The 24,088-nt window shown below is 42.4% G+C and overlaps 1 protein-coding gene across 1 annotated transcript in view; it reads right to left on the reverse strand.

Annotated features, from left to right (window-relative positions):
- CLSTN2 (calsyntenin 2) overlaps nt 1–24,088 on the reverse strand; it is a 589,043-nt gene that overhangs the window by 356,194 nt on the left and 208,761 nt on the right. The window contains exon 2 of the mRNA XM_029940160.1: nt 13,953–14,075. Within this exon, the coding sequence (XP_029796020.1) occupies nt 13,953–14,075 (123 nt within the window). The remainder of the gene's footprint in view (nt 1–13,952; nt 14,076–24,088) is intronic.

Raw genomic sequence — 24,088 nt, forward strand, 5'->3', positions numbered from 1 at the left:
CTCTTCCTTCACTGGCTACCTTGAGGGTGGGAGTAGTGATCTGAGAAACACACTAGCCGGGATGGCTTTGCTCCCAGTTACATCAGAGGAGTCAGTCTGAGCTCCTGCAGTGGGCAGGGTAGGCACCATGATGAGACTTTCCTGAACACCAGTGTCCTCCATCCCTACCCCCAGGCTGTTAAGAGTAGGTTGGAAGCCCAGTCAATCCTTTCAACTCAAATTAGCAAATATTTACTAAGAGCCTCTAAATTAGGGTGTATGCCAAGACATAAATATAAACAAACTCACTCTGGTAGGAGGAACAGACCATTCAATAGATGGATTAAAAGTGCAGAACTCAGCTGAGTCCAGAAGCAAATATGTCAAAAGCAGTAAGAGAAGGTGATAGGTTAGCCTAAGCATGTAATATTATATCAATCTGTTATTCATTCATTGCATTAACTTTAAATGAACACCTACTCAGGGCTAGGTGCTAGGGACACAAAATGGACTCAGACTCTGCTGGTCAGTCGAAGCCCACTGTGGCAAGATCCATGGCCAAGGAGAGAACTCATCCTGGGAACCATGAGGATGCCACTTAGGAGAGAAGAATCTACTTTAAATGCTGTCAGTGGAGGAGTCCTGGAGGGGTAGATGTGATCCTGATAAGGGGCAGGTGGAATTATATGTCCCCTCTTGCCTCTCCCCGCTATCTGTCTATTCACTCTGGCTTGCATTTGGGCCAGGCCCCGCTCTGTAAATCGGGTTCAGACTCATTTAGAGTGATGTCTAATGGACTGTGTGTGGGGATGGCAGGAGAGGTGAGTGGAGAGGGGCTGTGACACAATACAGCCAGCAGGAATGTCTTTGCTTGTGAGAGGAAAGTAAGGCGCTACAAAAGAAGGAACTCAGACAAGGGCAGAGTCAGCCAGGGTCACCTGAATGGACTATAACCTACAGCATAGCTCAGTCTGGTATGGGAGACCATCCCTTATATGCCCTGGGAGTATCCATCCATCTCTGGAAAGGGAGGAATTTATGAAAACAGAAAGAGTGGTAGCACTGGGAGTCCAAACATTTCTGTGGGAAGCGCTGAATAAGAGTTGGCCAGAAGAAGAAACAGGCCGCTTTCTCCCGGGCTGAAAGGGAGGTGATGAAGGGGAGTGCCATGTGGGCAGACCCGGGGCCCGTCATGATCATGGCGGACATGGAGGAAGGCATCACAGCAGCAAGCATCTGGAGGCGGAAGTGATGGAGCGCCCAGTGGCAGAGGCTGAGAGAGAAAACACCCCCAAATGGTATGACCAGCCCATCGCCCGTGAGGCACTGTGGCACAGACAGCCGGAATGCTAACATGACAGACACCTGGGAACAGCGCCAGGGTGGGTGGTCTAAAAGCAGGCTTCCGTGAGTGTTACATCTGTTATCCCACCTCTTGAGGGACTCTGAGAGAGAGGCACACAAAAAGAGAAGGGGTCAAGGAATGCTCTTTGTGTAATGGACTTAGGGACAAAGAGCAAAAAGCTTTACCCTTGCGATCCACAAGCTGGTAGAGCCAAAAGAAGGGCTTTTGCTCATATGCCCTCACTTTTAAAATCTGTGGGGTTTTTTCATTGCCCTTCACAATTTGCTATTAGTATCGTTAATGTACAGAAAGAACTCTTGCCACACTGGGATTTACCTTTCCACTAAAAAAAAAAAAAAAAAAAAAGAATGAACGAGAAAAAAACACACAGTATTGTATTTTAATGAAGTCCATGGCCACCCAAGCCAACCATTACAGAGGATGCCATTTACCATGGCACTTAGCTGGAACTTAGATAAATAATAATAATTTCTAAAGTTTGTAGATCATATTGAACTTGGCTTAATAGGCCCTCTCTCCAAACCTCTGAAAGGATGGCTCATAAAAAAGTAATTAGTTTATATAAACTGTCAAGGTTCATGGGGGACAGCTGGCCTTTGATGCCTCATCTGTGATTACAGGCAGCTACAAGATAATAAAATCGAGCTCTGAATTCACGCCAAGGTATTTGGTAATCTCACGCTGGACACGATGCCAAGCAGAACAAACTAAAAATGCCTGCTCTACTCCTATTCTTTGCTTTGGAATCTCTAACAAGTCTAAGACATTTAGGACTTGCATTCATAGGCCCCAAATTCCTATTAAAGTAAAACCATTGACCTTACGAATTCATGTCCATAATTAATATTTGTGATGGGCTCTGATTCCAGGCCTATTCAATATGGCCACTGTTGTAAGCTGTGGAAATGGCTTCTGGAGAAGGGATTTGAATCGGTATTAACTTGTCTAAGCTTGGCTATTAAATGGTTCAATTACTGACAGTTGGAGCTGGTTTTCAATCATCATTGATTTCACTGTGATGATCACCAGTTACGGCTTTTTACGAGGATTTCTTCAATGTTTGCAAATTCCCTGCTCATTCTTCTCTATGCAGCCCACTTACCTGAACATTCTTGGGCTCGTTTTTCTCCCCTAGCTCATACAATGCCCCTGCCCTCAATACGGAAAGCCATATTAACGGGTGGTTTTCATTTGGCCTCTTTGCTTCCCAGGGACAGAGTCAGCTCAGCAGAGAGTGGAGATACAAGTGCAGCAATGAGAATAATTTCTTGGAAATCCAAGGTCACCTGGACACAAGGACCACTTGGGAATGGAGGCCATGGTTCCAAGAGGAACCGCTTAGACTCTTCCCTCCAGGCCCATCTGTTTCTTCTAAGGACCAGCGACCTCGCCTCAGTCTGCTGACAAAATCATATGATTTGCGTTTATCACAGAAGTTTCCTTTGAAATTCCCACTCTTCCACATGGTCCCTCAGCACTCAAAATAAACTAGTTTATTCATTGGCTGACCTGAGCCATGTTCCCACTTCAGGGCCAATCAGAGTCAGGGTGGGGATCTGGTCATGTGGCCTAGAATTTGGCCATGAGGGGCAGTGAGTGAGAAAGCACCATAAACATGTTTGTATCACATTTGCTAATAAGGTGATAGATTCAGAGTCACTGATACCCCAAGATGCGTTCAGGCTTGGAGCTTTGATGCCTATGTCCTCTGAATTGTTTCTCCAATACAAATAAAGGTGTGTTTTTTTGTTTCGTTTTCCTCCCTGATTTATTGTATGAGGAGCCTGGCTTTGGAGTTAGGTTTGACCCACTGTCTTTTGCTAATGCTGAACAGCGTCAGGGACACTAATGGGGAGATGAATGGAGCTAGAAGTGTCCCCAAGGACTGAGGCCGGGACCTTGCGCTCACTCCTGCTGAGTCCACTAGCTTGGATGGAGCAGAACCAAATGATGGGGATAGGGAATGGTGGTTAACAGGGAGCCATGGAGAACAGGGGCCTGGGAGCCACTCCCAGGGAACAAATCGCCTTCAAAATGGAAGGACCTGACAACATTTTTCCAGAAGAATATCAGGATTGCTAGAGGTCAGCCCAGCGATTGCTGTGTGCTTCCCATTCTTCCTCTCTTTGATTGGGAGGTTGTTGAGGTCTCCCTGTTCCCTGCAGAGTGGGGGTGGGGCAGGGAAGATAACTTATCCTTTTAGCTAACAGGTCTCTGGAGCAAGAGACCTGCATCCAGATCTGAGGAAGATCACAGAATCTTGGCCTTCAAGCCAGATGCCATTATAGGACGCAACTTTTGGGGATCCTAAAATAAAGGGATCATATTTTGTATGAGGAAGGGGTATGAATAGTTTCCGCCTAGGGACAGGCTGTGATAGAATGACCACACGCATGACCCTAACTTGTCACCCCTCTTTGCCCTTGGTAGTCTGCTACTACGCTGACTCTGGGCTTAGCCATGTGTTTTGTTTAGCCAGTGGGACAGTAACGACTTGTCCCAGGTAGCTCGCCCACGTGCTGGCACATCTCTGTGCTCTTAGTGCTCTATCTGCTCGGGCTTCCCGCCACCGTGCTCGGGCCAGCGTGCTGGAAGAACACATGGGGGAGAACAATGTCATCCCAGCCAAGGTAACGTTAGACAAGACAGCCCACAGCCTACGCACCAGCTGCCCACAGATACCTGGACGAGCCCAGCTGGGACCAGCTGAGCCCGGCTCACATTCGCGGAGCTGTCCAACAACCATCCTAAAACTTACAAGCATCTTTCTTAAAAAAAGAATTAATGACTGCTTCATAATGCTCCTAAGTTTTGGGTACGTTTTTGCACAGCAATACCTTAACTGAGACATCTGGTTAAAATTATAATTTTACCATCACTACTGTGTTCTGACTGGTTTAGCCTCAGTCTCTCCTGTAAAAAAAACAATGATAGTACTTACTTCACAGGGCTGTTGTAAAAATTAAATGATATCATATGTATAAACTATCTAGTACAGTGCCTGGTATGTAGTCAGTGCTTGATAAATGTCAGTTAATTTTCAGTGCTGTTGTTGCAAGTTGTTTTTTTGTACAAGGATGTATGACCGAGGGGACAGGAGGGGCTGAAACCCACCTCATTCTCCTTTTGCCAGGTCGTGTGCTCCAGTGTGGGACAGTGTCCATATGTAAGAAAGGGCACCTATTTCTAATTTTTGCAGTTACCATATGGGCTGGCACCAGTCCTGCTATTATTATTCATTTCATTGTCCACTTTCACCCTGTTTTAGTATAATACTGCCATTAGCTCTGAATCCCAGAAGACTTGAAATTCTTACCTTAAAGGGCTTTTCTCAAGCAACCTAGTTCCAGTACTCAAGCTTTCTAATCTAGAAGTCCACATCCTTCCTGCTGGGGTGACCAACTCACTCCAGTTTACCAGGACCTTTTTGGTTTTAGCATTGAAAGTCCCATGTCCCAGGAAATCCTCAGCCCTGGGCAAACCAGCATGACCTGAATCCCTGGATGTCCCTTACTTTTCAGCCTAAATGATGGAAAATGACCCACAAGTAATCACTAGTTCTCCCCTAAACATTAGTTTGAACTGGGTGGGACCCCCGCTGTGAGCATTTATCTGGGACTCCTACACTCTTCCTTCTCCTTGACGAGCCAGCCCTTGCTCCTTCCCTCCTTCCTCTGTACCTTGGCCCCTAATCCCTCCTCCAGCCATCCTGAGGGGGAGTCCCCTCAGCACCTGCCTCTGACCACTGAGCACGAGAGGAGGTCATGCGACTGCACTGACTGGGGACTCAGCTGCTGCCGGAGAACCCCGAGCAACTAGGTCCTCATGAAGATGGCTGAGACTCCGGGACTAAGCACGGAACATAATGGAGAAGAGGTGCACAGTACAACTTTTCAGATGAGATGGGCCATCCTAACCGGAGTTGCCATGCAGGAAAAATACACACAGCCTTCAGCATGAGAGAAGTGAAAACGACAACAACAAAAGTCCCAGTGACGGGCAATATACAGACAGGTTTAGGGATACTGAGAGAAAGTCTAGGGTGGGCCAAGAAAGAGGATAATTAACAAGAAAATTCAGGGCAAAGATCCCAAACGCATGGGCAGCAGAAAACTGGAGAGACGCCTTTTTTTCCCTCCAGCAGAACAGCTCCATCATAGAAAGGGGCTGCCAACCTCCTCCGTGGCAGGAGAGGCGTTTACTTCTATACTCAGGAAGGCCAGGGCTTTGTGCCCCAGGCCCTGCGAGCACAAGGATTATATATGGAAGGCCCCGTCCAGTGCTGAGATATGCCTCCTGAGCTTCTTGGCCATCAGCAGAGAGAAAGGAGGGTAAAAAGTGTGAAGGGGAAACAGCAGAGTGAATGCACCACTCATGGAGGGATAACCAAGAAAAGAGACCCAAATATACCTCCATCACTGTCAAGGCTGGCAGCTGCCCAACTGGCCGAAGAAAGAGCACCAAGAATAGAGCTAACTCAATACTTAGGTTCCAGAGTGAATGATATACCACGTCTTTTTCTCTCCCGAGTGTGCCTGGCAGATCTCTCTACCACCAACAGGACTGGGACCAGAGGTGAGGACCAACAGGCCTTGCTGCTCGTGGGGGAGGAAAAGGGGGACTACAATGGGTGCTATCATGGCCACCCTCCCCATGTGACCAGGTCTTCTGGCTCATTTACTGGTTGATGTGCCCTCATCCTGAATTTTTTTTTCCAGCTTTAAAGCAACTTCTGTATTGTCCTGATGCGTTGTCAAATCACACCTTGCCTACAACTAGAAACCCTCGGATGACAGTCACTATAGTGAGGGACAGGATTCATTACAGGGATGGGGGCTCCACCACAGGCTGTGGATGGGTGTGGGAGGCAGTCCTGTTCCGATCCCCCTGCCTATCCAGAACCCACCATATGCTCGGAAATCGGGCGATCACAGATCATATCGGCAAAAACATCTGACAACACAATCTCAATCTGTCACTGAAGACAGAACACATCTGTTTTTTTACTGTTTATGAACTAAACCATAAACATGAAATCCTGACTCCTATGTTTGTATAAGAAAGGTATTTCAAACAAAGTTGCCCATGGCAGTGTTATTTTTAAGTGGAAAAATACTGTCAACAACCCAAACGTACAAAAATAATGGAATGGTTAAATAAACTATAGTAGGGATCTATGATGTATAATTTTGTACTCTACTTGTAAGTAATATTTTAAAAATATATTTCAGTCAGCTTGGAAAAGGTCTATGAAAGATGAAAACACAAAGACTCTGAACAGAGTAAACTGATTCAAATTAGTAAGAACTATGTATTTATATATGAACAGGAAAAGGTCTAGCAGCGTCTTAAGAATGTAGGTTAATTTTGTTTTATTCTTTATTCTTTTTAGTAATTGTCACATGTAGTCAAATTAACAGACATTGATCCATGTTTTCCTGGTCCTGTTTAACTTTATTTTTATGTTTATTTATTTTTGAGAGAGAGAAAGAGCACGAGTGAGCATGAGCAGGGGAGGGGCAGAGAGAGAGGGAGACACAGAATCTGAAGCAGGCTCCAGGCTCGGAGCTGTCAGCACAAAGACGGATGTGGGGCTTGAGCTCAGGAGATCATGATCTAAGGTGAAGTCAGACTCTTAACTGATTGAGCCAGCCGGGCATCCCCTGGGTGATTCCTCATTCCAACTACATCAGGTCCAAGGCAGTTACCCAGACTGTGGATTCCAGAGAATCCATAGTTCTCTCCAAGGACCACCAGATTGGCTTCAGGCTGAGGCCAAGTAAATGCTCAGAGACCAGGGTGGACACCAGGGGGCGCCCTGCCTCTGACCCACAACGATGACCCCAGTACAAACCACCTGGAACACAGTCGCCAACCACTGTGAGGCTCATGTAGGTGGCTCCTAGGCTACAGGCGTCAGCGCTCAGAGATCCTGCGGCAGGACAGACTCAAGATGGTGTGCGGTCCTGAGGGCGGGGAATGAAGCCCAGAGGTGGTCATTCCATGGCGTCCCACGTGATACTCAGTCCTAGGCCTCTTTCATGGTTTTCATTTGCCATTGCCATGAGCTACCTACTTATTTAATTACATTTAAAATACCCAAATGAATCTATTTTAAAAAACAAGCCCCCAAACTGAAAAGCCAGCAATACTTGTATCAAAAAGAAGAAAAGAGAAAAGAAAGAAAGAAAAGAAAAAAGAAAAAGGAAGTTAAATAAAAACCAACGGAATGGTATCAAAATTCTACCTCAACAGTGTTGCTTGCCTAAGGAATGCTTTGAGAAGGAGCTTATTCCTTCTTTGTCAGAGATAGGGATTAGCAAACGTTGGAGAGGGGCTGGGCCTCCTAAACTGCCTTTCTCCTTGACATCATCAGACTGGAAAAGAACTTCAAAGGGAAGAACCTGGCATGATATGCAGCATTCTTTAACCCCATGTCTGGGTACCATGCAAATCTTCGACTTCCAGTGAGGTATGTATCCCACACTGGGTAACTGGCAGAGGGGAAAGAAGGCAGGACTTGGAATCTGCACGTCTGGGATTGAGTGATCAGGGCCATCCTCAGCTAGGGAGCCCTGAATAGCTTCTCAATTTTTTTTTAAGTCTCTATGTCCTCATTGGCAAGACAGAATCATGATAGCTGACCTTGTTCCAAAGGGTTGGTGGGAGGCTTGGATATAACCTTGTGTGTGCTGTGGCTGATGTGTGTGTGTGTGTGTGGTTGGGTGGGTGGGTGGGTATCTGTAATAAAAGAGCATATGGTTTGCAGTAATCTGAATGTGCATCTTGCAACTAATGATTACCCCACAGGGATATATTATAGGTGGAATGTAAGGAAATATACTCCCACCGAAGATTTACAGAGCTCTGCACAATTCACAAACCACCTTCCCTACGTTATGTAACTGACTGTTCTGATACTGCCACATAACCAGTCTAGGAAGCATAGCAGCATGGGTGACCGAATTAAAACAAACACCAAACTCACTCTTCTCCTTTCTTTACTATCATTAGCACAGATTATAATTCCATCATTATAATCAGCCTAAAATAAATAAAACACTGTGGCTTATTGGTGACACTAAGAATTATACCTAATTTGATTACTTTCATTATTACCATTGCTAGGATTATCAGAACTGTGACAAACTGGACATCAACTGGTTTCCAGGGAGCGCTCTAGGCATGGGGCATTAGTATTTTATTTAATCCACATTAACCCAGATGTAGATACTGTGTTTACCCACATTTTGATTATGAGGGGACTGCCCCCCAGAGGAGCTCAGTAACTTATCTGAGATTGAACAGCTAGTAAACGGCAGAAGGTAAATATAAAGTAATGTGTATCTGATCAAAGTCTGTGGCTGTTCACACTCTGTGTTCCCTTCCCACCGTAAGACACAGGGGCTGCACAAGCCTTCGGAGAGAACCGCTGCCATCAGGGTCCTGAGGGCCCAAAGCACAGAAATGGCCCTGGGCAGGTTCAAAGATAAGGGGACAAATGGGCGAACAGATGCTACATAGCACAAGTAGGGCAAATGGAGTTAACCACAGAGAGGGGAGACTCTTCTGCTACGAGCTGATCCAAACAGGCCAAATCACGTCCGGGGCAATTTTCTAGCAGCCTTCAGAGAGTCACCCAGCCTGAGAAGCCAGCCAATTATGCCTGATCATTCTCTGCTGCCCTGTCCTTACAAAAGACAAGTCCATACTGACCCAATGTAGACAAATGAACAGTTCTATTATCTCTGAAAGGCAATCTAATTCCCTTCAAATTTAAAAGTCTCCACAGTTTCCTAAGAGGCCTCAGTGGGGCTCATGTAGATATTAATAAGTTCACAGTGTACCCACCTTGCTTTCATTATCATGTTTTTTGCGATTCAATGGACAGGATTTTCATTATTACTCAAGGATTTTTCTGGATCTGATTCTCTAAGAAGGTCATGTCCACTGGGCTCAGACACTGGGTTGAGAACTGAGTTAGGTCTAATGGACTTGACTGAGGTCTGGGAGAGGATGATTCACCGACTGGAGGTTGACACCTCTAGTAATCATCTGGGACAGGGATCAAAAGGCAACCTCACCGGAAAAAGAACTCAGAGCAAGTGGTGAGACGTCCTGGGCTCCAGCCCCAGCCCCATGGCTGGCCTGCCCCGCGATGCCTGGGCCCTCTCTGAGCTGAGTTACCTTGCTATGAAATGGGCAGAGAAGAGGATATGGAAAAAACCCTCAAATTTATTAAGCTTCTATTGTATCTTGAATCATTAGAAGATGCATCATAGACATTCTTTATATTTAATCAAAACAACCACCTTGGAGAGCTTATATTATTTTATAGGTGAAGATGGTGAGGCTAATGTCATTGGTGATTCCACCCCATTGTCACTAAATCTCACCATTGGAACAAGCCATAAAGGGGCCAGGGAATGAGACTAGAGTGGTAAGAAGAGGACCGCAGGCTCATACAATTATTCTGGAAAGGAACTGAACTTATTTCCAGAACGTTAAAATGTTTGACCAGTTAATTCCAATTCTGGAAATCCATCCAAATGATAGAATCAGAAATGCAGACACATTATAACAAAAAAGAATTATGACAGACTATTTGCCTATCACCTCATACCCATCAGAATGGCTATCATCAAAAAGACAAGAGATTAAGTGTTGGCGAGGATGCAGAGAAAGGGAAGCTTTGTGTACTGTTAGTGGGAATGTAAACTGGTGCAGCCACTATGAAAACAATATGAAGTTTCCTCAAAAAGTTAAAAATAGAACTATCATATGATCTATCAATCCTACTTCTGTATATATATCCAAAGGAAATAAAATCAGGATTTCAAAGAGATATATGGAAACAACATGTCTGTCTGTCAGTGGATAAATTGATAAATTAATAAAGATGTAGTATATATATATATATATGGCATATATTTATATATATAAATGGAGTATTATAAATATATTACATATATATATAATGGAGTATTCTTCAGCCATGAGAGAGAAGAAATTCCTGCATTTGTGACAACACAGATAGACCCTGAAGACATTATGGTCAGTGAAATTAGCCAGACACAGAAGATAAATACTGCATAATCTCACTTATATATGAAATCTGTATGTGGAATCACTTACATCACATATGTGATATCACTTATATGTAGATTCCCTTATATGTGGAATCAGCTTTTGAAAACCAAACTCAGAAACAGGGGGTAGAACAGTAGTTACGGGGCAGGGAAACAGGGGGGTGTTGCCAAAGGGTAGAAAATTTCAGTTATAGTATGAATAAGTTTGGGGGATCTGATGTACAGCATGGTGATTATAGTTAAGACTGTATTATCCTTGAAAATTGCTAAGAGAATAAATCTTACACATTCTCACCACAAAAAATAACCTGTAATTATATAAGATGATGGAGATGCTACCTAACACTATGGTGGTAATCATTTTTGCAATATAGATGTTTATCAAATCAATACACTGTACACCTTAAACTTAGACAATGTTATATGTCAACTATATCTCAATGAAGCTAGAAGAAAAAAGAATGGTAAACTACAGCATATTCATTGAGAAGGACATCATGTAGCCATTTAATCAGTTGTAGAATTAATATTTACTGAAATGGTATATTTTCATTAGTTTAGTGAGAAAAATAAGTTGTTAATATTGAGTGTGAGGAGGAATTACAATTTTTGAAAAAAAAGAGTAGAAAAATGACACCTTTTTGTGTTTCACTATATTTTTCACATTTTCCACAATAAACACTTATTATCATAATCAGGAAATATGCAGTAAAAGCTATAATACATCTCTGAATTTGCAATTATATGCAAAATGCAATGATGACTTTCACTTAAATGAGTAATTTTTTGAATGTGGATTTTTCTAAAATTTTTTTCAAAGGGGGAAAATCACAAAAGAAATGAGACAGAGCAAAACGTGTTACGGATGGAACCATCTCCCAGCAAGCTTATGGCTCACCTCACAGGCTAAATTGGAAATAAAGACCAGTGGGAAAAGGGTAGAAAAACTGCCACACAATGCATGCACAGTTGATAAGGGCGGACTAAAAGCTGCAGTTGACTTCGAGAACTGATGGAGCTGGCAGATATGAATTTTTCAATTTTATGAGAATGATAGGGATCTGAAATAAATCTTCAGTATTTTCTTTTTAAGATAAATGTTTTAAAATAAATGTCTGCAGCCTGGATGGATGGCGAGTGCTTGTGTCCTGTCTTAGAGCTGATCATAAATAACACGGAGAAAAATAGCTTTGACCATTCGTAAAAGCACCTTTATTTTTTACCCTGAAGAGCTTGGAAGATTATATTTTGATGCATTAAGCTAGATTTGTTTTTATGCAGCTGCACATATCAAGGAGCATAGAAATTTTCTGAGGATGGGAATAACCACTCAGGGCTTGGCTTAGAAGGAAATCTGAGTTTCAAGATGTGCCTGAAAACCAGTGGGCACATCAGATGGTCAAAATACAAATACAAGTTTAAAGGCATTTAATGGATTTGTGGTTTATGAAACACTTTGGTGAATCTTCAGGTGAAATTATTAATTGTCCTGCAATCCCATAAACCCAGGAGGAGAAGTAATCTTTTGTAAATCCAAACTTCCAAATATCAGATTTGCTTAAACTGTCTGCCCCCTACCCCCACCCCATTTTGGTCTGTACATTAAAGAGCTTGTAACTTTTCAGTATAACAGTTTATTTAACAACTTCCGCTTCCTAGTTCACTATTAGATGAGAACAGGGTAGAAGAATCCTGATGAGAACATGATAAAGAATCAAACACATCCCTCATCTTTTAAAATGTTAGACTCACTACACTCAAGGAACTTAATGGCACACATTTACTTCCTGCTTAATATGTCATTGGCTTTTTCTGTTATGTTTTAAAGAGTCACACACTTGAAAGGTGAACGAGAGGACCTGCTTGGGGGGAGGATCTGTGCACACAGCCTGCAGAGAAAGGGCTGAGGGACGCCAGGAGCACTTGCTCAGCCCAGAGAGGGAAGCCGTGACTCAGCTTTGCATTTCCTATCTGATTCATCAAGATAAACCAGAATCCTACCTTCTGACACTCAGTCTCCCATTTCTTAAATATTGTCTCTATTTTGATAAGCACACAGTGCATACCAAGTGAAATATTTCCATAACCCAAACATTTTTGCTAGTGTTTGTTTTAAAATCTCATTTCTAGGAGATTGAGAATTGCTGATTAACCTCAATATCATCTAGTTATGTCCAAGAAGGAGATACATTAGAATAGCCTCAGGCTGGCAAAGTATGTCTGGGAAATATAACTCCTTCTTTTGTGGAGAAAACAGCAAGGGATTCACACTTCCAAGTAGAATTTGGTTAAGCTGGGGTCTCTGAGGACGGTTGGAAGATGTATGGAAATATCCTAACTCTAAACACTATGGAAGTCACAGTTAGGTGCCCTTGGTAGTTATCAGTCTAACATGAAATAAAAATAAAGCTTTCTTCTTAGAGTCAAGAGTATCTCCCCTAGTCTCTGCAAGAATGCTTATCGGTTTATCTTCACATAACGCTGAATTTCTCCATTGAACCCACCCCTCCGTTCCTTACTTTACAATGTTCTGGAATGAAAAAAAAAAGGGGCGTTCATAGAGCTTATCTCTTAGAAATGTGAAAGAGCCAATTTTTTCTGCCCAAGTAGCTCATAAGGTAGCAGACAAACTGTCAGAAAAAATAGACTTCATCATGGTGAAAACCTCAGCTTGGCACCCATCTATCATAAAGCAATCTTCTAGAAATCTTGAAAACCTTCATTAAATTTCCTGTCTTTCTCCTGACAGTTATAAAATGTTAACCATATTACTCATGATGCAGGCATCTTCAGAAATTCTTTGTCTATTCCCTCCTCCCCCTACCTTCAGCCACCCCTTTCTCTTTGCCAGAATGGGAAGTAACGGGAGATATAGCCATATTCTTCACACACCAGTCCAGAGACCTGTCCTTACAGAAGGTTAGAAAAAGGAGTAGTCATCATCTTGATGTTAATGAGAAGACTCTCTAGCCACAAGCTGCAGAGGGCAAAATGGCACTCTTTTAATTCCTCCACCAAAAGCCACACCCACTGTGAAGTCAAGGACACAACCCTCTCCTATCCTTAGCAAATATTTCCCAGTCCTTTATTTCTTTCCCTTGTCTATTGCCAATCTACCAAACTATAAGTCTTCACCTGTCCATGATATATGGATAGTGGGGACGGTGGGTCACACACTTAATCTGTCTAGAAGTCATCTTTCTAGAAGGAAAATTCCCCTATGGACCTTACTAGCCCAGCTTTTCCAACTCCAGAGGCCACGTCAGCAATATACCATCACTTAGAAGAAGAAATAAGAGTCATGCACTGGAGGAAATGCCAAAGAAAAAACTGTGAATCAGAAATGAGAACCACACCTGAAGTCGGAAGAGGCATAGAGCTTTGAAACCACAGGCTGATCATGAGGAGATGCCCAGGGGCTGACAAGAGCTATAGACAGCCTGAGGCTGAGCTCCATGGCAGCTTCCTGACATGTCTCAAAGATGGTTAAGCGCAACCATAATAAGCCATCATCTCACCTGCAAAAGGAACTGGTGCGTCTTTATCCAGGGCTACAAGTGGTGGGTCCAAAATCACTGTGTCATTGTTCTCAGTTATGACTCCGTGATATGAGGTCTCGATCCACGGCTTGTGCTTGTTGACTAGAACACAATGGAAACACAAAACAGATTGACTTTTATGATCACCACTTGAATAGCTAATCCATAATAATATTATTAACATTGCATATTTGTCATCATAGGCTCTCATCCAACAACCGCATGAGAGACAAAGAGCATGTTGGTCCCATTTTACACCCAAGGAACCTTCAGAGAAGTGAGGTTCAGAGAGAACTTCAACAATTCACATGAAGCACACAGAAAGTTAGGGCAGAACTCAAACACATTTTTGGGCTCTAAGACCATGGATCTTCAATGTACCCAAATCCCACTATTTTTATGCCTGGATACCCAGTGTAGATAGCTACTGTTTAAAAACTGACTAAAAGCCTTAATTCTCAATGCCACTATCTATTAATAAATATTTCAGGGTTAATGCCCATTATCATCAATGACTAGCAGATCATGGCTGTTTGCTGGAATTTCTGACCTCAACCTAATCTGGTCCATCATCACAAATTATTACTGCATTTTATATACATACATATCTGTATATGTACCAACATATGTGTAAAGATACAATAGACATTTTAATACTTTCTTATTTAAAAACATGTCTACCTTAGTGGTCTAAATTACCTAAGCAATTTGAGTTGTTCTTCAGTAATTTGACCAGGTGAATTATATATTATCTAATGGAAAATTAACACACTTAAAATACATACATATATATGAACCATGGCCTCGAAAGAAAAAAAAAAAGATAGGTTGAGGTCCTAACCTCCAGTACTTTGGAATGTAACCTTAAGTGGAGAGAGAGTCTTTATCGGGGAAATCAAGTTAAAATGAGGTCGTTCGAGCAGGCCTCAAACCAAAATGAAGGATGTCCTTATAAAAAGGGGAAATTTGGACACAGAGACTGGCATGCATACATGTGACTTTGCCACCAGCCAAGCAACCACCAGAAGCCACTACAGACACCTGGGACAGATCTTTCCCTTGCAACTTCAGAGCAAGCGTGGTCTTGCCAACAACTTGATTTTGGACTTCTGGCCTCCAGAACTGTGAGACTATAGATTTCTATTGTTCTAAGCCATACAGTTAGCAGTACTTTGTTAAGGCAGGCCTAGCAAGGAAATACAAGATAATTGTGATCAACAGGCACACATGAAAGGTAGAGAATTTAAATAAGACTTGTGCTAGGGTTGGTGTAATATTCCTATGTGAATACCTCGGGTCTGTCAATTCCATCTCCTTTTTTTGTTCCGGCCTGCCATCCTCACTCTGGATGGCTGCCGTGGCCTTCGGACTGGTCTTCCAGTAAGAAGTCCAACCCACTCCAATTCGTCCTCTACACTGGCACTAAGAATAACCTCCTGAAATATTAACCTGATTCCTCAACTGTGATCTCCTTAGTTCGTCTTTTATTCCCCCACCCACATTCACTCCCACAAGTCTGAGGGCATAGTAGGTACTTAAGAAACAAAATAACAGGTTAGAGGGAGCCCTAGAATAATCAGAGTTGTTCTGATGCCAGTCTTCACACCCTGCTTCACAGTTTGAACGATATGGTCACATATGTAATGCCCCCACAGGGACCTAAGAGGTAGGCGTGATCATTATGAAAATGATGAAGAACTTCTTTCTCAAGGCGTGACTTTCCCAGGATGGCTACAGGCTTGAAAACTAATAAGTGGGAAGACAAAAAACTCTCTCATGCATGGTGAGATCCAAAGAGCGCATACATGTGCACATACACATATCAATATAATACACACACACATTATAATATATAACACATATTAAAATATATATGCATATCATAGTGTATAATTTTCAGTGGGTACCACAAAGCAAGAGCTTATAAAATTGAAAACAGCTCTGTTGCAGTAGGCTCCAGTCCCTTTTCTATACCAGCATGCTTCAAAACGTCAGTTAAGAGTTGCCTCAGGATTGGTGGTAGACTCAACCTGCCCACCTTTTTGCTCATTCCCACCCATTTCACAACAATCATGAACTAACCACGAGGCAAGTTAGTGGAACAGGGACATATGCCTGTTCTTCTCAGGTCTTGGCGCCTGAGAGCCATTTCTGCAGATTGGATCATGCCCAGGGCAAAGAGCGGCTCTGCCCACTGCGGGTCTGAATGGGACAGCAGGCTCCTCCGGGCTTACATGCTGGCATTCAAACCAGTTCTTCATTATGGACCATGGAAGAATTACAGCCACCCTGGGTTGTCTCCGCACGCCTTTGCTCTTTTATTAGCCATCAACACAAATGCAATGTAAATAATTTGCAGCTGTTGGGAGAAACAATTAATCTTTTTTCCCCTTTAATTAAACCTAGGGGCCTATTCATTAGAAATGTGTATAGAGGATACGCCATAAGCTCATCCAGTGTTTCAGATTCACTGTGCCGCTTGACTCGATGGCAGATAATGGAATCTAGAGCCACAGTTGCCGGGTTTCAGGGCTGGCTTAGCCACTTCACGGCTACCTCTGGGGGAGTCAGTTGGCCACTCAGACTGTCCACTCCCTGAACCGGAAAAAGGGGGAAATGACTCCACTCACAGGGTTGTTGTGTCATCCAGATGCCCTACAATGGACACACAGCCTCTGACCTTTGATTATTCAGACTTCCCACCTTCACCTCACACAGCCTCTGACCTTTCATTAGTCAGACTGACCACTGCTCTTTGAAGAGTGTCAGCAGGGAGGTGACTTATAGACCTCAGAGTTGAGGTTTTCCATCATGAGTGAGGACGGGTTTATTTCCTTCTATCCATAGGCCTGCCCTTCTCTTCTCATCAGTACAGTTAGTTGTGTACCTATCACATAGTAGGCATTTTACCTACATTCATTAATCCTCACCACAGCCCATTAGATAAGATTTTATCCTCCATTTTGCAGGTGAGCAACTGAAGTTTAGATGAGTTTAAATGTTCCCTTTTTGGAGTACTGACATCCCTACAATTTCCACATTTGTCTCCCGCCTTCTAACTTCCTTCGAATCTTTCCTGTTTCCTTGTCAAGGTTGACAAACATTTGCTTTTTGATGTGAAGCTAAATTACATCTTCTTTGCTTTGTCTATAGATCAAATCCTCAGGGCTGCACACTGATAACTTAAATATACATTATTTTGACTATGAGGCTTTTGTTCATGGCAATCAAAGGATTGCATTTCCTTCTTAACAGTTCAACTGCCATTCCACTGATGACATTCTTTGTACCCAGACCGACTGGACTCTTGATCCTTTCACGCCATCAGATAACCAAATCACACTCTATTTTAACTGGCTTCATATTTGAAACCATCCTCCTTTGTATATTCTTTGTTTCCTGAACATAATAATTATCTTTTTTCATTCTATTGAATTATAAAACACAGGACCTTTTCCCTCCCCAGTCATATTACAACTTTTTAATCATTCTATTACTCATCCCTCATTTGCAAAATGGAAATACTTCATAGGAATGTTGTAAAAATTGCATGAGATCATTTAGGCAAATCTAGTATGTCTGACATGAATAGGCATTCAAATATTAAGTTCCCCTAAGCTCATCTTATGCTTCTGAGTGGCTAACGTGTGGCCTTACATTCAAGGAGGTATTTAGCCCAGCTCCATTCATTTAACAAATATTTATGGGGCACCTAAAATACGCAAACACAGCTCAAGCATGGGGGGTAAATTGGGGAAGAAGTCCCTGAAAGAAACATTTGACAAAATTCAGCATCCATTTATAATCAGAACAGTCAGTGAATGAGGAATAGAAGGGAACTTCTTCAATCTGGTAAAAAACTTCTGTAGAAACCCATGGCTAACATCATCCTTAATGGCTAAAGAGTAAACGCTCTCTTCCCAAGAACAGAAAGAATACACAAGGATGTTCACTCTTACCTTGTACTGTATTATTCACATTGTACTAGAGTGTCTAACCCACTCCATAAAGCAAGGGAAAAAATGACATTGGAAATTAAAATGTAAAATTGTCTTGTTTTGCAGAAAACATGATCCTTAATGAAGCAAATTCTATGGAATCCACTAAAATGTTACTAGAACTAGTAAGTTAGTTTAGGAAAACCACTGTATAATAAGTCCATATATAAAAATCAATTACATTTTTATGTACTAGCAGTAAACTAATTAAAATTTAAATTAAAAATACTAATATGATAATATCAACAACCAACAAATACTTAGGAATTACTTTCACAAAACACATGTAGGATTCATACACAGAAGACTCCAAGAAATGGCTTAAAGAATTTAAAGAACACCTAAAGCAGTCCTAATGGAGACAGTGTTCACGCTTCAGTAGACTTTATATAATTAAACATAAAATTTTCCCTAGTTGATCAATGCAACCCAGAACAATAGGGTTTTTAATGGATAAGGTAATCCTAAAATTTATATACAATTTAAATAACTGATATAGTCAAAACAATTTTGAAAAAGAAGGGCAAAGAAGTCTTGCAACTTAATAATGATAAAAATAAACTGTAAAAAACAAAAGGGTAAAAATTTGAACAGACCTATACCTGAGGAGATAAGAACATGAAATGATGCTCAACATTGGTAGTTAGCAAGAGTATGTAAGTCAAAGCCACAATTGGAAGTCACCATACTACCACTTGAATGGTTAAAATAAGATTGATAATACCAAGTCCTAATGAAGATGTGTAGTAATTGAAACTCTCGTACACTGCTGGTATGAATGTAAAATAATACAGTTACTTTGGAGAATAGTTTAGCAATTTCTTATAAAATGACTCAGTAATTCCATTCCTAGAACCTACCCAAGAGAAATAAAAACATAAATTATCCAAAAGACTTGTATGTAAATGTTTACAGATTCTTTATTCAGAATAGTACCAAACTAGAAAATAAAACAGCCATCAGCTAGTGAATGGGTAACTGCAGTGTATCTATATAATGGACATCTACTGAGCAGTAAAAAGAAATCAACTACTGATCCATACAACAGAATGGCTGAATATCCAAACCACTTCTCTGGTGAAATGAAGCGAAAGAAGTCAAACACAAAAGACTACATGCTATTTGATGCCATTCATATGACATTCTAGTAAATGCCAAAGTATAAGGACAGATTATGGATCAGCAGTCGCCAGGGTCTGGGGATGGGGTAGGGTTTGCTTGTAAAGGTGCACAAGGGGAGTTTGGGATGATGGTACTGTTCTGTATCTTGATTGTTGTGGTGTTTATATTTCTGTGTGCCTTTGGCAAAATTTAGCAATCTGCACATTTTAAAAGGTTGGATTTCATTATATGTATGTCATACATATAATTTATAATGTGGTCATAAATATGTGGTAAGAACAAAGTTCTTATCATCGAGGGACCCTCAGACTGCAGAGGGGCCTATGATAACCGGTATGGTAAGAGACAGACAAGCAAAGGAAAAGCAGAGACCTGTGAACAAGAGAGGAGAAGCACTAATCCAATCGTGGTAATCGAGAATTACTTCCTGAAGACAGTAGACTCCAAGTCATAAGCCGTAGGAACTAAGCAGGGATAAAGGATGTGGGAGTCCAAGGCAGAGGACACTGCATGGGCAAAAACGAATGGTAGAAGCACCCGGTGCACCACAGGGGAAATGTAAATAGTTAGATTTAGCTGAGAACAAAGTTTGAGGGACAAGTCCAGCCAAAAGTCTGGACTGAGGGATAGTATCTACATCACTCAGGGCTTATTGGCATGTACACATCCTTCCAGAAGCCACTTCTACATGCCACAGTCAGAGAACCATCTCCTTTCTAGAAAGAAGCAATAGATATCAATGCTTGTGCCTTGGCTGTTGTTCTTCGTGCAATCTGTTCCCTCCCCTGACAACGGTTCTGCCTTTTTGTTCCAACAGACCGAGGCCAGTCAGCTCACACTCTACTACTTTCGGATATTAACTTCAGAGGAACTGACTTTTTATCAGTTCTTCACAAGATAAAGTCCCTGTTCACAACACAACTCTTCCTGAGGCTGAACTCTGTCATATCATGCCCCCTCAGGACTGCTTCTTGCCTCTGTCTTGCCTCTTTCCCATGCTGTTTCAGCATCTGGAAAAATGCCTGTATCTTTGCACTCATACAGAGGAAACATCAGTGTGATATTTCTGCTCCATTTACAGAGAAATTAGGTCTTGCCACCCAATGTGTCTTTAACTAGAGTGCAGACGCACTCTCAGGAGCACTCCTTGCCTCCCTCTCTTTGCTTCCACCTCTGAAAAATGCATTAACACTCAATCCAAGCAGCAGGGCCAAGCAACCGATGATTTATTCTTTGAATCTTTCTATTCTCATCCTAAAGTTGACCCCCAGAACTCCAATACTTCCCTCTGGGTAAAAGTGAATTGTTAGTAAAATAAAAATACTATACCAATTACAAAATGGTCTAGAGAAGTTAACTTACACCCCAGTAAATAGGTCATTCTTGGGGTCAGGCTGGTCTCTTGCCTGTGATGCCCATCTTCCCCTTTCTGACCGGATGCCCTGGTCGAGGTATTTAGACCAGGGGGACTATTCACCGCAATGAGTGGAGTAGGCGGGGCCAATTGGTTGGATCTTTCAACTTTTATTTAGGAGGCACGCCCAGAACTTATCATTTATTTGGTGTTGGACACTTGAGATAAAAGTTCATATGGAGTTGGGGCTGGCATTCATGCAATGATCACTGAAAGTTTAGGGGAAGCTGAGAAGCCATTAAAATCAGAGAATGCTAATGTACCAGGAGACAGGATCTGGGAGCCAAGAAGCAGAGAAAAGAGAAGGGCCCTGAGCAGCTGCAGGAGGTAGAGGCTGGCCACCCACTCTGGCTGTCCAGCAGACAACCTCCTCGGCTTGCTGTGGGGTGTCTGAAGTTGCCGAGTGAAACTTTTCAATTTTTCTGCCCAGTCACCAATGTCTTTTTTTCTATTTTTAATAGTTTGAGCAGAGTATCTATTCTTATAATAAAATGATTCCTAATTATAATTCTTGTAATTGCATTTTTAAAAGTATTTTTATTCCTTGTTCCAAAGTGGGTAGGACGGGATCCCTGTCTAGGTGAGAGGTCAGCCTACCTATAGGCAAATCTGATCCTGCGCCTCCAGGCTTAGGATCCATCAGTAGTAATCCTGCCTTCAAGTGCAAGATGAGATGAAGTTCTGCAAAGGCACCAGCCCCCTGGTCACCCACACCTTTGCCCTCACTGTGCCGTCTACTCCTCTCCTCTTCTTTCTCCTGGCTGTGCTTGTGTATCTTTCCAGATTCATCTCCAGCCCACCTCATCCAATTGCCCTCCTCTGCACCCCACAACACCCTGCACCATCTAATCTCATGCTACAGGTCCAAGTGCTACAGCTAAGTCACCATTAGCTGTTTCCCTACCCCTCTTTAGGGAGAGGCAGCATCCTAGTCATGATGATATCCACAGGACCTAACACAGTGGCCAGCACAGTGGTAAATAAAGCGAGCACACCTCTGCGCTGCTGGCACCTCCAGTGCCTGAAGCCGTAAGCAGCACTGTGCTTGCAGTGAGCAGGTATTCCTCCAGCACCCAAATAGAAAGAGGGTGTGGCTCCCAAATCACACTGTGACATTTGCCATCACTTAATTAGAGGCAATGTATCTTACTTGCTAGAGGTACCAATTAGAGAGTTTTAAATACAAATCCCATGTGTGTGACTCATACATGCAAATATTCACAGAAGATGAGAGTTACATTTCACTGCTTTAGTTGGGTTTAAAAAGCATTTGAAAAAAAGATGACTCAGTTGGTAATCCTTAACTGTGTGATAGGTGCTTTCAGTGGGGGTAGCACGTTGCTTTCTTTCTCTTCCTATATCCTTTCCTTATATCCATCTACTGATCCATTTATACACCATTCCTATGGTTTCTTCCCTTCTGTTGGTCATTTTCCACCCATGAATACTCAATTGTTAGGAGTGTGGTTCCCTTAAAGTCCTTACTCCAGCCTGGGGATGAACCGCATGTCATTATCCCATCTGGTGGTGGCATGTGAGCCAGGAGCAAAGCTAGGGAGAAATGTACACTGGAAGATTGTGTAATCTTACAGAAGTGAGATGTAGCTGTCTCCAGATAAGCCATGTGGACAAAGCTCACTGCCAAAAGCTTGCCCCAAAACAAAGCCTAAGATTGGGTGCAAGGGGTACTGGGCTTCATGTCATAGTTCTGCCACCATGTAACCAATAGGGTATTTAGGCAAGCCTTTCGATCTTCCCAGACCTCTGCTCCCTCTCCTTTATAAAATGTAGGTAATACAAATTCTGCAGGGTTACTGAGAAGAAGATAAATGAGACCCAGGGTCAGAGCTGACTCAGTGACCAGCATGTTGTATGTCCACAGTAAAGCCCCTATAATCCTGAAGCTCAACACCCACAGGCTGGGGTAAGAACCTGCAAGGGACCCAGTGTGCCCCAGGTGGACAATGTTCAAGTAACCCAATAAACCTATTGGTGGGCTGAAGACCTAACAGAGTTCCCATAGTATGGGAAAATTGGGTTAAGTCTGTGAAGAAGACTGGGAGCCATTCAAAAGGATCATTTGGAAAAGGAAGAAGGGGACAGGGGTGGGGAAATGGGAGAGACCGGGACTGTGATAGTTAATGTTCCGATTCAGTTGCTAGAGCCAACTCATTTTTCCATACAAAATGTCTTACCTACGAAACAAAAAGAGTGCTACATCTATAATTCCCCAACATTCCTATCCTTTCAATATCTCATACTTCACTACCTTTTAAACTCTTTAGCCCTGAATCCCAACCATTAACTTACTTTGGAGTTTATGCTACTAAATGTTAATTGTCTAAAACTCTTCTAATTATCATTGCTCAACATAAGCAACCAGGAATCCAGGAATCGCTACTATGTGCCAGGCTCTGTAACTGTGATCTCGTTAAACCTTACAATCATCCTCGTGAGAGGACACACAGGCTCCATTTCATGGATGAAGCTGTGGAGGTTGAGTGCTCAAATCAGTCAAGTCAAGCGCTTAAATGGTCCCTAATGGAGGAACCGAGAGTCCCACCCCAACTGGTTATTCTTCCCCATGACCAGAGATCAATGCAACAGTACACATTTGTTTCCATCCCCCGTGGGTCCAGCCTTGAACCAAGTGCTCTGTGGGAGCACAATGAGACAAAAGAGCCAAGACTGAAATCAATGAAACAACAGTCAGGGTTCTCCAGAGTAACAGAACCAATAGGGAATAGAAAGAGATAGAGAAATATACATATACATATACACACATATGTGTGTATGCGTATATATATCTGTGTATATGCATATATAAAAGGACTAGGTTACATGATGATGGGGGCTGGCAAGTCTGAAATCAATGAGGCAGGTCTGCAGGCTGAAAACCCAGGCAGGAGTTAAGGCTAAAGTCTTGAGAAAGAATTTCTTCTTTTCCGGGAAAACTCAGTTTTACCTCTTAAAGCCTTTTAACTGATTGTATGAGGTGCACCCACATTATTGAGGGTAATCTCCTTTAGTTAAAACCAATTGATTGTAGATGTTAGCCACATTCCCAAAATACCTTCACAGCAACACTCAGATTAGTGTTTCACTGAATAACTAGGTACTATAACCTAGGCAAACAGACACAGAAAACTATCACACTCACTGAAGACTCTTTTAAAATGTTATACTCAAAAATGAGGGAAAGGATTTGATGTGACAATGTAAATTCCTTTTAACCGCAGATAGAAACACCATATTTTTGTTTCTCTACTGGCAAACTAATAAATAAAACCTTTGTGTTTTATGATATCAACTTTGTTCCAGAGGACAGGAAATGTGTGATACATTTTTAGTGCAAATTCCATTTCATGCCTTAGATCCCAAGATGTTCAGAACAGTGAATGGCAATTATCTGGTTTAGAGGATATTCACTGCAAAATGCTCATCTGCTTCTGACCGCTTCAGAAAGCAAGCACCGGCCAATTCACTTCTTACTTATGTGGCCTCTCTGGCTCCTTTCTGGGAAGTTGTGGACTAGAAATAGTAGAGGATAGGCACGGGGGGGGGGGGGGGGGGGCCCCCCC

Source organism: Suricata suricatta, chromosome 5 (assembly GCF_006229205.1).
Source record: "Suricata suricatta isolate VVHF042 chromosome 5, meerkat_22Aug2017_6uvM2_HiC, whole genome shotgun sequence".
Classification (NCBI taxonomy): domain Eukaryota; kingdom Metazoa; phylum Chordata; class Mammalia; order Carnivora; family Herpestidae; genus Suricata; species Suricata suricatta.